Source organism: Ambystoma mexicanum, chromosome 10, assembly GCF_040938575.1.
Source record: "Ambystoma mexicanum isolate Mex_15411 chromosome 10, UKY_AmexF1_1, whole genome shotgun sequence".
Taxonomy (NCBI): domain Eukaryota; kingdom Metazoa; phylum Chordata; class Amphibia; order Caudata; family Ambystomatidae; genus Ambystoma; species Ambystoma mexicanum.
In genome coordinates this window covers 1,495,718,214-1,495,734,046 of record NC_090932.1, presented here as the reverse complement: position 1 = coordinate 1,495,734,046, position 15,833 = coordinate 1,495,718,214, and the positions used below count along the sequence as shown (strand labels likewise).

At 49.8% G+C, this 15,833-nt stretch overlaps 1 protein-coding gene across 2 annotated transcripts in view; it reads right to left on the bottom strand.

Annotated features, from left to right (window-relative positions):
* KNTC1 (kinetochore associated 1) overlaps positions 1-15,833 on the bottom strand; it is a 2,501,313-nt gene that overhangs the window by 767,319 nt on the left and 1,718,161 nt on the right. For both annotated transcript variants that reach the window (XM_069619627.1, XM_069619628.1), the window contains exon 50: positions 14,223-14,296. In XM_069619627.1, the coding sequence (XP_069475728.1) occupies positions 14,223-14,296 (74 nt within the window). The remainder of the gene's footprint in view (positions 1-14,222; positions 14,297-15,833) is intronic.

The following is a 15,833-nucleotide window of genomic DNA, read 5'->3' as shown; positions in this document are numbered from 1 at the left end:
GCCCAGAGCAGGCTGTTTTACAAGCTCCAGTAACAGATATTTTATAACTGTATAGAAAGGGATGACAGGTTTCACCTGTGTACCCTTGTCCAGGATGTTAGATAAGTCAAATTCGGTTATCTCCTTTGCAGAAGGACCCCAACCCAAGACAGTCACATTGGCTATCATTTTCCTGTATGCCATACTGGGGTGAGCCGGAGGATCTGCATGATGAAAGTCAACCTCTGCTTAGGTGTCTAGACCACTGGCTTCCTTTAATATAGATGCTAGATCAAACAGCCTGTCTTCCTCATTTTGAAACACCTTGGAGTCGTGATGGTCCCAAAGGCTCGAACCCAAAAGGGATTGGATCATCATTTAAATCGAATATACCCTGTAAAGAGCCCAGATAACCCATTCTGAACTGGTATAAACCTCAAAGTTTAGGGTTCCTCGACCGCCGATGCCTTTCTGTGTCGGCTTGTCAAAGAATGCAGCAGCGAACAAGGACATTGGTGGCATCGAGAGCTTTCGAATTCTGGTTGAAGCTTTTACTGCTCCCCTGCTCTTAGGCCCAGGAATGGGATAGTGCACCAAGCCCCTGCCAGCTTTTTCAGGCGTAGTGGGCTCAACGGGCTTCTTCAATAAAGAGAAAGAAACGGGCGGACATGTTTTAACGAACAAATCATCCCACTTTTCTGCCAAAGCAGTTCTCGAAGGAAAGCGTACCTGTCTATCAGGTGATCAATTTGTGGATGAGTGCCTTCTCCTCTTCTTTGAGGATAAAGAAGATTAATATCCAAAGATGCTCTTTCAGCGGGACCCCTGCAGGAACGTTTTGTAAAATTTCTTCTCCCTCTCTAGTGATTGTTCAATCGCAAACCCTTTGCTCGTGTTGGATCCACGTTTCAACAGCATCATACTGAGCGACTTTGAAGTCAAGCGTTCGAGTACCAACTTTGATGCCCTTTCCTTAAAGGTTTTAGGCATTGTGTTCTGGCATGAGCCACAACATGGTTGGCACTGAGGCACTGCAGACAGATTCTGTGTGTGTCGGTCAAGGACATTTTGGTGTTTCAAACACAAAAATGTTTAGCGCAGGAGGTTTTGGAGTCAATATCATCTAGGATTTTTAATAATGTTGATGGTGCGTCACAGTAAATTTCTCTGAGACGTTGAAAGGGGTTCCTGAGAAGTTAGCTGTGCAGAAAAAGGGAACGGAGGTCACGTTGCATAACGCGCACCATTTATATCGACGTCACGTCCAGGCCTGATTCAGTCAGCACATTGTCCCCTGCTAGCAGAAAACAATTTCAGAGATCTGCTAATGGCAGGAAAGAATCTAAAATGAGGAATTTGTGGAAGGACAGAATCCATTAGAACAAGACTATTTAGGTTTGGGTTGAGAATCTGGTCATGCTGCAAGCCTGTAAATCTTAATCCCAAGATGCTGTATCCACTTTTGTCTGTGGCAATGAGAGCATACAGTCAGAAATGGAAGGCCGAGTTAATATTGGGAGGTCGAGAGCCATACTAAAACAATCTATTTCCTTAGTTATCTTTAGTAGTTAAGAGATTTTTATAGGTTCTGTAGATACGATTTCATTAATTGGAGTATTCTTTAAATTGAATGCGTCACCTCATATAAGGCTCATCCATGCTTGCCAGAGTGGCGGAACATGCTGAAGGCCAGAGAAGAACAGGTTACTTACCAACTGTAACGTTCTTTCGATAGGATGGGAATTCCACGTATTCCTCATTTTAGATATATTCGTATCATCAGCTTTGCTGCTTCAGAAAAAAAAAAGATTCCATACCAGAGGGCGCTGTGCTCAATGTCATGGTGTCGATGTCCCTTGAGGAGAACATCCGCAGTATAAATGGCTGGAGCCGCGCCCGTTTGCTTCAGTTCAGTTTTTTCTATCTCAAGGGATGAGTTGATAAGGCGTACCCTTAGACCAAAGGCTCTCAAGGAACATAGAGTGTAAAATACATGAATTGTACGGTGGGGTAGATTGGAAAGGTCAATTAGGAATACGTGGGAGGAACATCCAATCGAAAGAACGTTACAGTTGGTAACTAACTTGTTCTTCGAATGGATTGTGTCCTCCCACGCATTCCTCATCTTAGATAGACTCCCAAAGAAGTGAACATTTTGAGGTGGGAGTACCAATTAATTTTACTCATGGACTGCATGTAGAACGGCCTTAGCAAAAAGACCCCCTTGGGCTGAGGTGGAATCTAAACAATAGTGTTTCACAAAAGTGTGCATTGACGACCAGGTGGCCGCTGCACAAATATCTTGCACCGGGACACCCCTCTGAAGAGCCGTCAAAGTCGCCATGCCCCTAGTAGAATGAGCCCTTAGCGCATCTGGAGGTTCTTTACCTGCTAGCTTGTAACACTCTCCAATTGCTAAAATAATCCATCTGGAAAAGGTACGTTTCGTTACTGCCAGGCCTAATTTGTGGACGGTGTATCCAATGAAAAGTTGGTCACTTTGCTGAAATTTTGCCAGTCTAGAAATATAAAAGCTGAGAGCCCTTTTTGGGTCCAGCCTGTGGAGTCTTTCTTCCTCCTTACTTGCATGAGGAGAGGATAAAAAAATGGCAATGTGATCTTTTGAGACAAGTGAAAGTCAGAGACTATTTTTGGTAGAAATGAAGGTTTAACTTTAAGTATAACTTTGTCTTTATGGAAGATGGTGCGAGGAGGCTAACAAGAGAGCCTGTAACTCTCACCCTGCGGGCTGATGTAATAGCCACTTGTAGGATTATCTTCAAAGTGAGAAGCCTTAGCGGACAAGAATGCAAATGCTCGAAAGGAATGCATGTAAGGAATTTTAATGCTAAATTTAGATCTCAAAGAGGGACTTGAAATGGGACTGGAGGGTACACGTTAGTAAGACCCTTTAAGAATTGTACAATCAATGGAATTATAAGGAACAAGTTACTTACCTGTAACTGTTGTTCTCCAGCATGGGTCTGGCATGGATTCACATGCTCATGAATATTCCCCGTCGTCAGCCTGGGAATCCTCGGTAAAGAAAAAATCAGTATCAGTTTCGTTTCTGATCTGTCTTTCCTAGTAGTAACCAATCACTGATCTCTGGGTCATACTGCCCCCAGCCAATGACTGCCCTCTCCCTAAGCCCCTCCCCTGGCAGCCATCCTCAGATTTGGTAGCATGTAAAGTTGCAGTATGACCAATTGAAGAGCCGCCGAGGGGAAGGAGGGAGGGTTCGCATGTGAATCCATGCCAGACCCATGCTGGAGAACAACAGTTACAGGTAAGTAACTTGTTCCTTCTCCAGCATGGGGTCTGGCATGGATTCACATGCTCATGAATATAAGAATACATAGCAGTATACACCTGCACAACCACGGGAGGTGGCAGGCTCAACATTAAGCAATACAACAACTCAACATTAAGCATCTCTTACCTCCTCACCAGGCTCACCTTAAGCGAACAGGTTGCGCAGCACTGCTTGGCCGGCCCTGGACTCCTCCCTGGAGTCCCGATCGATGCAGTAGAATCTTGTGAAGGTGTGAGTCGACCTCCACGTAGCAGCCCTGCAGATGTCCAGCAGGGGCACACCAGACAGGAACGCTGTGGTAGCAGCGATCGCTCTGGTCGAATGGGCTCTCGGACGGCCGGGCAGCGGTCGGTTTGCCAACCGGTGACAGTGCATGATGTAGCCTGAGAGCCATCTGGAAATGGAAGCCTTCGAGAGAGCCTTCCCTTGATTCACAGGTTCAAAGTTCACAAACAGTTGTGATGTCTTCCGAAAACTCTTTGTGCGGTCCACGTAGAACTTCAGCACTCTAGCTACATCCAGCGAGTGCAGAGTCCTCTCGGCCTGCAACGAAGGCGACGGGAAGAAAACTGGCAACACCAAGGGCTCGTTGAGGTGGAAGTCCGACAGCACCTTGGGCATAAAGGAGGGGTGCGTCCTCAGCACCACCCTCATGTCGTGAAAAGTCAAGTATGGAGGCTTGCAAGATAGGGCCTGGATCTCTCCCACTCGTTGTGTGGAGGTGATGGCCACGAGAAATGCTGTCTTTCACGTCAGGAACTTCAACGGCGCCAAACGCATAGGCTCGAATGGGGCCCCCCATGAGCCTGGTCAGCACCACGTTGAGCTCCCACGCCGGGGCAGGGGCCTTCACCGGCTGGAACGATCGGAATAGTCCCTTCATAAATTCCTTCACCAGGCGATGAGACCACAAGGACGCCTGTCCTGTAGTTCTGGTGCATCGGGAGATGGCAGCCAGATGTATCTTGATGGAGGCGTGAGCCAGTCCAGCTTTGGCCAGCGACAGTAGGTACGGCAATACTTGAGGGGCCCTAATCCGCAGAGGGTTAATCTTCTGTGCACAGCACCAGACAGAGAACCTCTTCCACTTATGTCCATAGCATTTGAGAGTTGAGGACGCCCTGGCTTTTGCAAGAACCTCTCTGCAGTCAGCCGGGATATCGTATCCTCCAAACTCTAGTGCTGCAGGAGCCAAGCCTGCAAGTTCAGCGACTCCGGGTCGTGATGAAGAATGGCGCCTCCTTCTCTGGAGAGAAGATCCGCGTCCGTCGCCAGCTTGATAGGTGGGGACGTTGACAAGTCCAGAAGGTTCGGGAACCAGATCTGTCTCGGCCACGCCGGTGTAACGAGGATCATCCTGCACCTGGACCTCTTGAGCTGGTTGATGAGACAGAGCAGCAACAGCAACGGAGGGACCGCGCACAGGAACAGGCGGTCCCAAGGGAACGAGAAAGCATCGCCCATGCTCCTCGGCTGTGTGAACCTGCTGGCGAACCTCTGGCACTTGGAGTTTGTCGCCGTCGCGAACAGGTCGATCTGGGGTTTGCCCCATCGTTGAAAGAGCCGATCCACCTGGTTCTGGAGTAGATACAACTCGTGGCACAAGCGCAGCTCCCTGCTGAGTGAGTTGGTGATGGTGTTTTTTATTCCTGCCAAGTGGAATGGAACCAGAAACATCCCCTAGGCGACGGCCCAGTGCCACAGATCCTGGGCCTCCTTGGATAGGGCTGTAGAACATCGTGGTGGTGTTGTCGGTGAAGACCCTCACCACTTTGTCCTTGAGGGACGGAAGGAACGATTTGAGCGCCCAGAACACGGTTCGTAGCTCCAGGACGTTGATGTGAAGAGACCTCTCCTCCGGGAGCCAGAGGCCTCTTGCGTGGAGATCTCCGGTGTGGGCCCCCCATCCCTCCAGGGAGGCGTCCGTCGTCACCGTCTCCTGATACGCCGGGGCCTGAAAGTCCGTGCCTGCCGTGAGGTGCGCACGGGTGCCCCACCATAGAATCGCCAGACGGAACTCCTCGTTGAGCGGGATCCTGTCTTCGAAGCTGCCCGCCGCTTGAATCCAGCGGGCGTCGAGGAACTCTTGTAGGGGACGCATCCGAAGTCTGCAAAGGGGCACAAGGTAGATGCATGAGGACATCATCCCGCGGAGGGACTTCGTGGACCTCAACCTGGCCACATCCGTGGCTAACAGGCGCTGCACCTTGCGCAAAATGGCCTTCGCCCTTTCTTCCGACGGAGATGCCAATCGCTCCACTGTATCGAGCTTTGCTCCCAGAAACAGTGCCACCTGCGACAGAACCAGGTGGGATTTGGGGTAGTTGATGGTGAATCCCAGTTCCGTGAGCAGGCGGACGGTCCTCGCTGTGTGTTCGATGGCGCGTTCTCTTGACCTTGCACGGATTAGCCAGTCGTCCAGGTAGGGGTAGATGTGGATCCCCTGCAGGTGCAGCCGCGCCGCTACTGGTGCGAGGCACTTGGTGAACACCCTGGGTGCCGACTTTAATCTGAACGGCAGGGCTCTGAATTGGTAGTGACGCCCCTGGACTACAAATCTGAGGAACTTTCTGTGTCCTTTTAGAATGGGGATGTGGAAGTAAGCATCCTCCAGGTCCAACGACGATAGGAAGTCGCCCTCCTCCAGCTGTCCCAGCACGTGCTGGAGGGTGACCATCCTGAATTTCTGTGCCTTGATGTACTTGTTTAACCGACGCAGGTCCAGGATGGGGCACCAACCACCTGTCTTCTTTCTGACGAGGAAATACCTTGAGTATACTCCGGAGCCCCGGAGCCTATTGGGGACGAGCTTGATGGCACCTTTCTTGAGCATCGCCCTTACCTTCAACAGCAGTTGAGGGACGTGATTCTCCTTCCTGGCCACGGGAGGAATGCGATGACACTTCTTTTGAAATTCTAGCGAGTGTCCGCGGGCCAGGGTGTCCAGCACCCAACGGTCGGTGGAGATTGACTCCTACACGCTGACGAACTTCGTCAGCCGGCCTCCCACCGGGGTGCTTCGGTGGGGACCCGATGCTACGGCCGGTTCAGTCCTGCTTGGAGGAGGCCTTGCCGCCTTGGCCTCCTTGACGACGGCGGCGAGACCCTCCTTGCTTGCCGTGACCTCTGTAGGCCTCCTGGGACGAGGAGCAGGCCGCCTGGCGGTACGTAGAAGAGCCACCGATGGATCCCTTGGAGGCTCCCTGTCTGCCTCCGGAGCTCCGAAAGGGCCGCCGTTGCCGAAGGACTCCTAGGGCTCGGGCTGTCTCTGTGTCAGTCTTGATGGCCTGGAGGGACTCATCCACCGTCTTCCCAAACAGGTTGTTGCCGTCGAACGGCATATACAACACTCTGGTCTGGACGTCCTGGCGAAAGTCTGTTACCTTGAGCCATCCTCGTCGTCGAAGGCAAACCCCATTGCCCAGCTGGCGAAATCCGGTATCGGCAATGTCCGTTGACACCGTTATGGCGTGATCCGACGCCACCTCACCTTCCTGCAGAATCTGTAGGGCCTCCGCCCTCTTGTCATCCGGTAGGAAGTCTAGCAGGGGAGCTATCTTGAACCAGAGCTCCCTGTCGTAACAGGCCACAATCGCTAAGGCATTGGCCGCCTTAATCGTCATCGCCGCTGACGAGATGACTCCTCGTCCCATGGAGTCCAACTTCTTGCCCTCGCTGTCCGGTGGGGAAGTGGAAGTTGAAGCCGCTGCACCCGCTGCTTTCTTCTTGGTCGCTGCTGAGACGACCTAATCGGGCGTAGGCTGGGCCCTGAGGCACAAGGGGGCGGCGTCAGGGACCCAGTACTTCTTCTCGTACCTGTCCCTTTTGGCGGGTGTCGTGGAAGGTTTCATCAGGATAGCCAGCCCTTCCTCCCAGATGTCGTCGAGCAACGGTACCGTGAGGACTGTCTTTCTCTTGGCCTCCCGTCGTTGGTAAAGAAAGCCTTCCTTTTTCTGTTCCTCAGGGCAGAGCTGGAAGAGCTCGGATGCCCTGGCTATCATGGCGTGGAAAGAGCCAATTTCGTCGGGCGGAGAGACCCGAGGGGGTGGGGGGTGATGAAGGAATGTCCGTTGTATCATCGCCACCGTCATCGTCCGTCCCCGCCGCTGTGTCCGTCGCCGTATCATCACGAGGGTCCGGCGAGGGGGATGAGGGGTTTACAGGCCTTGTGGGCACGAAGGGCGGTGCGGGGTGGACTCTCCTCTGCTTGTTCGGAGGGCTTCCCGACGGTCCAGGTTCTGGATCCTCCGTCGGGGTCCGTGGTAACCTCGTCCTTATCTCAGTACATAAGGATTGGATCGCAAACAAAATGGTCGCCGAGCTATCCTGGGGCTCGGGCAATGGCTGCGACGGGCGGGATGGCTGCTCCACTGGGCCAACATCGTCGCTGTCTTCGATCACATCAGCAGGATCCTTCCCCTGGGATCGAACCTTCTCAAACCGTCTCGAACCTTTCACGGTTCCCACCAGATCCTCCTCGGAGGCTGAATCTGAGTCCGTAATGGCCACCGGCCCCCCCCCCTCTTTTTCCACCGGGGTCTTCACGGGGGTCTTAACGATGGGCTGGAAAGAGGATTCCCTCCGCGGTGGCAGGGAAACTCTGGGCCCCGAGGCCGCTTCCACTGGCGTAGTCTCTGCAGGCTTCGCCAGGGCCGCTGAAACAACCTCGATAGAGGCCTTTGCCGGTTGGATCAAGGCCCTCACCACCTTAGCTGCGTCCTGGGCCTTCGCTTTGGGCGGGGGAGGGTCATCGCCTCGCTCCCCCTCAGCTCCCTTCGAGATCGACCGGGTCTCTCCAGAAGCTTACCCGGGTTCTCGGACTTCCTCTTCCCCGAACCAGAGCACTGGGTCGTGTTAATCGTGCCAGGGAAGCCGTGCCCTGCTTGGCAGCCGAAGAGCTGACCTTTCTGCGCTCCCGGTGCCCGCGGACTTGCGGTGCTTGGCCTTCTGTTGGGCCCCCGTCGCCGGGGCGCCCTCACAGGACTTAGAAGACCGCTCAGACTTTTTCTTCGCCTTCTCACCTGCTGTGCCCTTCTCCAGCCAGGCGGCGAGGCGGGAACGACGATCTTGCTTGGTCCGTTCCGACAGGTTCTTGCAGAATGCACAGTCTTTCTCCACGTGCGTCTTGTCCACATGAAGGCAGTAGAGACATCTCAAATGCTCGTCCTCCTTGAAAACATTTTGCAATCCGCATCCCGGGCAGCTCCTGAACAGCTTGGATCCAGGCATCGAGCTTCCCTTGTCCTGGGCCATGTCTGTTGAAGTAGGCCTCAGATCTTCTGGAATCCTCCAAGAAGCATAACTAGACGAAAACTTCACCCTTGAGGGGCGTAGAAGAACTCCGAAAAAGGTCCCCGTTATCGGAAGTAGAAATGGTGGAGCTTGAGACTCGATTAAACCGAAAAAATGAGAACATCTCATGAAAAAGCACAAAAACGCAGTAGAAGCTTGAGAGCTAAAGCACGAGGACTCCCAACACTTGAACGTGCGGTAAAAATCTGAGGATGGCTGCCAGGGGAGGGGTTTAGGGAGTGGGCAGTCATTGGCTGGGGGCAGTATGACCACGAGATCAGTGATTGGTTACTACTAAGAAAGACAGATCAGAAACAAAACCGATACTGATTTTTTTCTTTACCGAGGATTCCCAGCCTGACGACAGGGAATATTCATGAGCATGTGAATCCATGCCAGACCCCATGCTGGAGAAAATAAGATACCTCTTCTGAGGAGTGCTTAAAAATAGAAAGCACAGCTAAGTATCCTTTTATTGTACCAATCTGGAGGCATTCGATTGGCCAAATGTAATAGGTAAGAAAGTACCATAGGTGTACCACATAGGAATGGACCCACATTCTTATCTTTGCACCAATTACTCAACTTGTTCCAATGACACTAGTACAAAGATTTGGTTGCTGGCCTTCTGGCCGAAAGCAAAATCTCCATTACGTCTTCCGGGAGGTCCCAATCCTTATATCTCAGCCTCTCAGAAACCATGCCTGAAGGCTGAGTGTCTTGACTTCTGGATGAAGAACAGGACATTCCTCTTGCGAGAGAAGTTCCTCTCTTAGTGGAAGACGTATTGGAGGGCAGATGGACATGTCCAGAAGGTCCGGGTACCACGTCCGATTGGTCCAATCCGGGGCAATTAGGATCATGGTTTTCCTGAACTTTCTCAACCTCCTGGTTACTTGAGGAAGCACAGGGACCGGAGGAAACGCGTATAGGAGTGGAAATTCCGAGTCCACTACGAACACGTCCCCTAGAGCTTCTCTTGGAGGAAATTCCCTTGAGCAGCACACTTCCTGTTGACACTGGTTGTGAACAGATCCACCTGTGGGATTCCCCAAAGGGTGAAGATCTCTTGAAGGACTTCCTGAGCTAGCTCACACTCGTGGGACACTGTGCTCTGCCTGCTCAGAGCGTCTGCTGCCGTGTTCTGCTCTCCCGCTAGGTGAACTGCTGACAGAGAGATTCCTTCTTGTATTGCCCAGAACCAGAGCTGCATTGCCTCTCTGCACAGTGGTAGTGACCCTATGCCTCCTCTCTTGTTGAGGTAGTACATGGCCACTGTGTTGACCGTCATTATCAGGACATTCTTTCCCCGTACAGAGGGCAGAAAGGCCTTCAGTGTTAGTCTGATTGCCGTCCGCTCCAAAAGGTTGATGTGTAGTTTGGACTCTGATAGAGACCACCGACCGATGATTGTCAGATCGTTGGTGTGGGCTCCCCACCCTGTGAGTGAGGCATCCGTCACTACAGTTATCTCCGGCCATGGTTGCCAAAAAGATTCTCCCTTGAGAATATTGTCCTTGCAAGCCCACCATAAAAGATCTTGAGCCACCCTGGCTAGAACTTGCAAAAGATCCGACATATTTCCCGAAAATCTGGACCATTGAGTCCTAAGGGCCCATTGAAGGGATCTCATTCTCAATCTGGCCTCTGGCACCAGAACGATGCAGGATGCCACGAGGCTGAGCAACCTCAGAAAATCGAAGGCCGGCAGATGCTGAGCATTCTGGAACTTTGTTACCATCTGCAGAATGTGATGAGCTCTCACCTCGGGAGGCGAGGCTTTGCCCGAGGAAGTATCCAAGACTGCTCCGATGAATTGGAGTCTTTGAAATGGTATCATATTTGACTTCTTGTAATTGAGGGAAAAGCCCAGTATGTGTAAGAAGTGGCAGGTCATGCTCAGATGTTCCTGGGCCTGTTCCGGTGAATGTGCCCTGATTAACCAATCGTCCAGGTAAGGGTAGACATGAATCCCACCTCTCCTGGGACTCGCTGCCACTACAGCCAGAAGCTTGGTGAAAACCCTCGGGGCAGAGGTGAACCCGAATGACAGAACTCAAAACTGATAGCGAGAACTGCCAATCGTGAACCTCAGGTACTTCCTGTGCTTGGGATGGATTGCCACATGAAAGTAAGCATCCTGAAGGTCCAAAGAAACCAACCAGTCCTCAAGCTGGAGAGCCTGAAGGAGCTGAGAAAGGGTTACCATCTTAAACTTGTCCTTCCTGAGAAATTTGTTCAAGTTTCTTAAGTCCAAGATGGGTCTCAATCCTCTGTCCTTCTTTGGGATGAGGAAGTATGGGGAATACCAACCCTCTTTCCGCTCCGCTACAGGTACATGTTCTATTGCACCTTTCTCTAGCATGGTTAAAATTTCCTGCAACAGGAGTGGATCTGGAATTTTGACAGTTGTATCCCGGTGGATGGGCTTGAGGCCTTTTCTGAAAAGGAAGGCAGTAACCCTGAGCCACTGTTTCCAGTGCCCAAGCATCTGAAGTAATGTCTGCCATTCGTCAGTTGCTGAGAGCCTCCCACTGGGGTCTTGTGGGTCAAGGCTTCAGAGTGGCTTTGTGGCAGCTACAGCAGTGGCTGAGGGGACAGATGCCGCTGCTGGGGCTGATCTAGCACCCTTTCCTCATCCACCCTGAGGAAATGTTCTTTGTCCTCTTTGAGTAGCATGTCCTTTTCCTCTTCCAAATGAGGAATAAAAATGAAAAGGATGACCCCTGCAAGAAGATGAGCCTGAGTAGGAGTGTTGTTGAGGTTGACATATGGAGGCTCTAGGTGACTTAGCCACCACCTTAGAGGTCTGCAGCTTCTACAAACTTTCATCCGCCTTGCTGCCGAACAACCTCAAGCCGATAAATGGCATGTCGAGAAGTCTGGGCTGCACATCCAGTGCAAAGCCCGACTTTCTCAGCCACGCAAACCTGCATAGCACTGTGCTATACGCAATGGACCTGCTGATAGTGTCAGCAGTGTCCCGTCCTGATTGAATGCATTCCCCCATAGCTTCCAGTCCATCTTTCACAATCGCAAGAAAGCTGTCTCGTTCCTCGCCCTCAGGAATGTGTTCAGCCGCCGCACTAATACAATCCCACAGGGTGTATGTGAATCTTGCAAGGGTGCAAGTCACATTTGTTGACTTTAAAGCCATACTGCTCGAAGAAAGAATCTTGCGAGACCAGGCATCAATTCTCTTATCGTCCCTATCTGGAGGAATAGATATCATAAATCTCCCCCGTCTCACCTGTGATCGGGATCTCCCTTGTTCGGCCGCAGGACTCTTCCTGTGGGTGGTTCGGGTCTTGAATAGGCTCACCCGAGCCTCGTCAGGTTGCAGAGCGCGTTCAGAGTTCCGGGAAGTTCGTGGTTCCAGGGTGTCCAGGATTAACGATAAACAAGCAATGTAGGGGGGAAGTCCAGGAACAGGAAAAAAGGCAAGGAAGTATGAGGATCAAGGAAGCAAATGTAGAGAGCAAACACACGTCGGGTCACTATCAAAGATAGCGCTGAGACGCGCGGACCCGCAAGGGCGTGACCAATTTATAGTATGTGCTACGACGTGAAAGCTAGTGCGTAGCACGGAGCTTGGTACGGCCATGTTGGGAGGAACAAGGAGTACAAGCCCTTCGTGACAATGACCATGAGGTCCAGAAGGGGCAATTTCGCCGGGTCATGACAATAGAAGGGTATGCAGATTGTCTAGTGGATGTAGCTGCCTGGACTACCAAGCTTTCAGGTGTAGGATGCTTAGTTAAATAGTCAGGGTCAGAAGAAGGTCTATATTTCCTAGCAACATTTTAGTTCACAGCTGGTCCAGATTAAGGGGTTTCCCATGCGGCCATAACCTTCCTCTGAAGTGCTGTGTGAAAAGGAAGAACAGGATCCTTTTGAGGACCTTGACTGAAAATGTCTGTTATGTCATCTTGTTCGTAGGTCGGTGAATTTCTGTTCCACCGCATGAACTCCACAACCCTACTCATAATATTTCTATATGCGGAGTCTGCATGATCAGCTGGGTCAGGTTTGTCGAATTCCAATTCAGGTGACGTGTCTATACCACAAGCTGTTTGGAGACAGTCAAAGAGGCCAGATATTTTGGACTGAGGGTCAATTAATTCTTCAGGAACATCCCTTACACCATATTTTACCCCAAAAGGGGAAATGTCCTCTTCTGAGGATTGTTCCTCCTCATAAATAGAGGCCATAGACTTGAAAAAGTTTTTTCTTGGCACAGAGTGAAAAATGTTACCCGTAGTTTGTGAGGGCATTGATCTTGGTTTTGCCAAAGGTGTCGATTCTGGTGCCGGAATCAATGTGCCCTCAACAAAGGTGTCAAAGGCGTTGATATTGTAGACGCTGGCTTCGATAAGGTCGAAGGGGCTTTAGATGTAAGCGCCATCGAGGAAGGTGTCGATGCCACCTTCGACACTGGTGTCGAGTAAGTCTTTGACAGATGCGTCAAGGAGACCTTCGACACAGGATTCGATGACGGTTTGGCACCGGACGCCATTTTGTCTGGTGTCGATCTTCGGTTTATGCACCGATAGGCCTGTCTTGCTCTTTTTATGAGGTATCAGAGAGGTTTCTCTCGACAACACCCTCGATGATATTTTGCCGGATTTAGAGCATCTAGTCTCTGACCTTCCTCTGTATCCTTAGAATAAGCTGGGGCATGGTCTTCATGTGATTTCTTCAAGGGGGTCGGACCACATTCTTGAAGATTCGCATCATTGAGGCTCTAAAAGCCTCCTGTTTTCTAGGACAATCATGCTTTGATGGACAAGTGATAACCCCTGTATCAGAAGACAACGACGAAGAAGAGGGAGATCGATGATGCTTCTTCTTCGCCTTCTTCTTCGAAGAAGATTTTCTTGCCCAACTCCTCAACCTAGTTTTCTTCGACTTACGTCAGGACTTTTCCATGGACTCTGCAGAATCTATTTTTTTTTGTTCGAAGAGGCCTTCGAAGATTCCTCCCCCACTGCCAATTTACCTAATCGTTCCTTGAGAGCTTTAATTGTCATAGCTTGACAGGAACCGCATTCGTCAACTCAACGGTCCAGACACAAGCACCAGAGGCAAACTCGATGGGGGTCAGTTACAGACATTTTCTCCCCGCAATTCAGGCACTTTAAAGCCAGTTTTGGGGTAGAAGGGTTAGATGAGGAAGACATTGCGAAAGACTGAAGCGCTGTTTTCATACACACAAAGCAAAAGCTTTCGGAAGAACGCAACTGAAGCCAACGGGCGCGGCTCGAGCCATTTATACTGCAGATGACGACACTGTACGGCAGCCCTCGAGGGACATCGACGCCACGACATCGAGCACAGTACCCTCTGCTGTGGACATTTCTTTTTCCTGAAGCAGCAAAGCTGATACAAATATATCTAAGATGAGGAATACGTGGGAGGACACAATCCATTCGAAAGAGATCCTTGTGTGAAAGGCTGGCATAAAGTATCAGTGATAATGTGGGACCCGAAGGCTGACAAGTTAAAGAGCCTACTCAAACTAATTATCTGCTGGGATTCTAATGTAGAACAAAAGACAGACTGTTAGGGAAAGTGAAAACAAAAACATTTGGCCTCAGTTTCTTCCCAGGTTTGCCAGCTGAATAATGTATCTTACCTTGGGTGAAACACTCAGGAGCCATTTCTCTGCTAAAAGGAGGCAGAACTTCAGTGCATGTATCTTGTCCGGACCTTTAAAAAAAAAAAAAAAAGAAAGAAAGCGAAAAAAATCAGACATAGGATGCACATTGTGGGCAATATTTACTGAACACAACAGAACAATGGATGGGTATCCCCTTCTCCGCTGGCTGAGAGGAAGCAAAATCAATATGAACAGGGGTCAAGTCCGCTGACTTGACCCCTGTTCATAGCAATATTTACTGAACAGCATATTATCTTGAACTATCTAGATTTATCTTTTCGTTATTTTTGCCAATTTTTCAACCGAAAAGTGGCGCGGTGATTTTATAATATAGTTTGTTTGCTGCACTGTTAAGTAACTAGAAAAGAAAAATAAGTAAACAGATGGGCAAGCATGTTAAATATGTACAAAAGACGCTGTCACTTTAAAGCTCCAGGCGTATAAAATGATTTTTACTTGCAGTGTTTCATTTTTTCATCCCTGATCTGCAGAACGGCAAACACTTTACATCTTTGAACCAAAATCAACTTTATTTACGTTGTTACAGCAGGTTCTGCTTTTGTAAGACATTTTTCACTGGTCTAGATAAGTTTGTGTTAACTTTGTGTTAATTGCCTGTAGAGTGACCTAATTATTTTAATTTAAATCATATAGCAGGTTAAAGGATCGAATCGGCTTAAGGATAAAGGGGGGCTCTGCAGTAGACCATCTGTCGACAATTGAGTAATCGGGGCTTCCAAACGAGTGTCACATCTGTCCATGAACTACATTTGTAATGACCCATCAACAAGGTGAGCTTCCTGGGCAGAAAAAACTGTTTTAAGGTGGAAGGACAATAAGCAATTCTTGGAGTACGATTCTCAAGTGTACCCCACCATTTAGCACAGGCAGAGGTAGAGTTTGTTGATCACACTAAAATCGTCTTGCCTGGATTTTTAATTCATAGACAATGAAAAGGGATCTAGTGTGGAAATGGAAAAGGAAAAATTACATACCGGTAACAATCTTTCTATGGATTCTTCTCCCGCAGACTCCTCAGACAGATCACCTTTCAGTGTCAGCTGCTCAGAAAACATTTTGACAGTGGGTGTTAGTCACCTCTATCGTCGATCCATCTTTACTCGATGTGGCTGTTGACTCCGGACGAGACGTTAGTCGTACATATACCACGTCACAACACCCCTGGCTTGTTATGCATCTGTATTGTTCAATACCTCTGTAAAGTGCTCCATTGCTTCTGGAAGCTAGGCCCGTGCTCAATAAATACCATAACAATAGCACTAAGAATAATAATAATCATCACTGGTATAGAAGCCTTGCAAATTCTCAAATGTTACACTAGACCTGCAGGTGAGTTCCTTAGATTCCAAAAGTGAAAAGCATTTGCCCCATGGTGGAGGGGGACAAAATTATTATCATTGCTTTCTGTAAAATGGTGCATATCACCCACCATAAGCACACTTCATATTTGGTGCAACGCTGCAATCCAATGGCCAGTCATGCACAGTGAATCCTTTATTGGCCATTTACAGCCAATAGTTTGCCTGCAGTAAACATCACATAAATGTTTCAAACATCCCCATACTC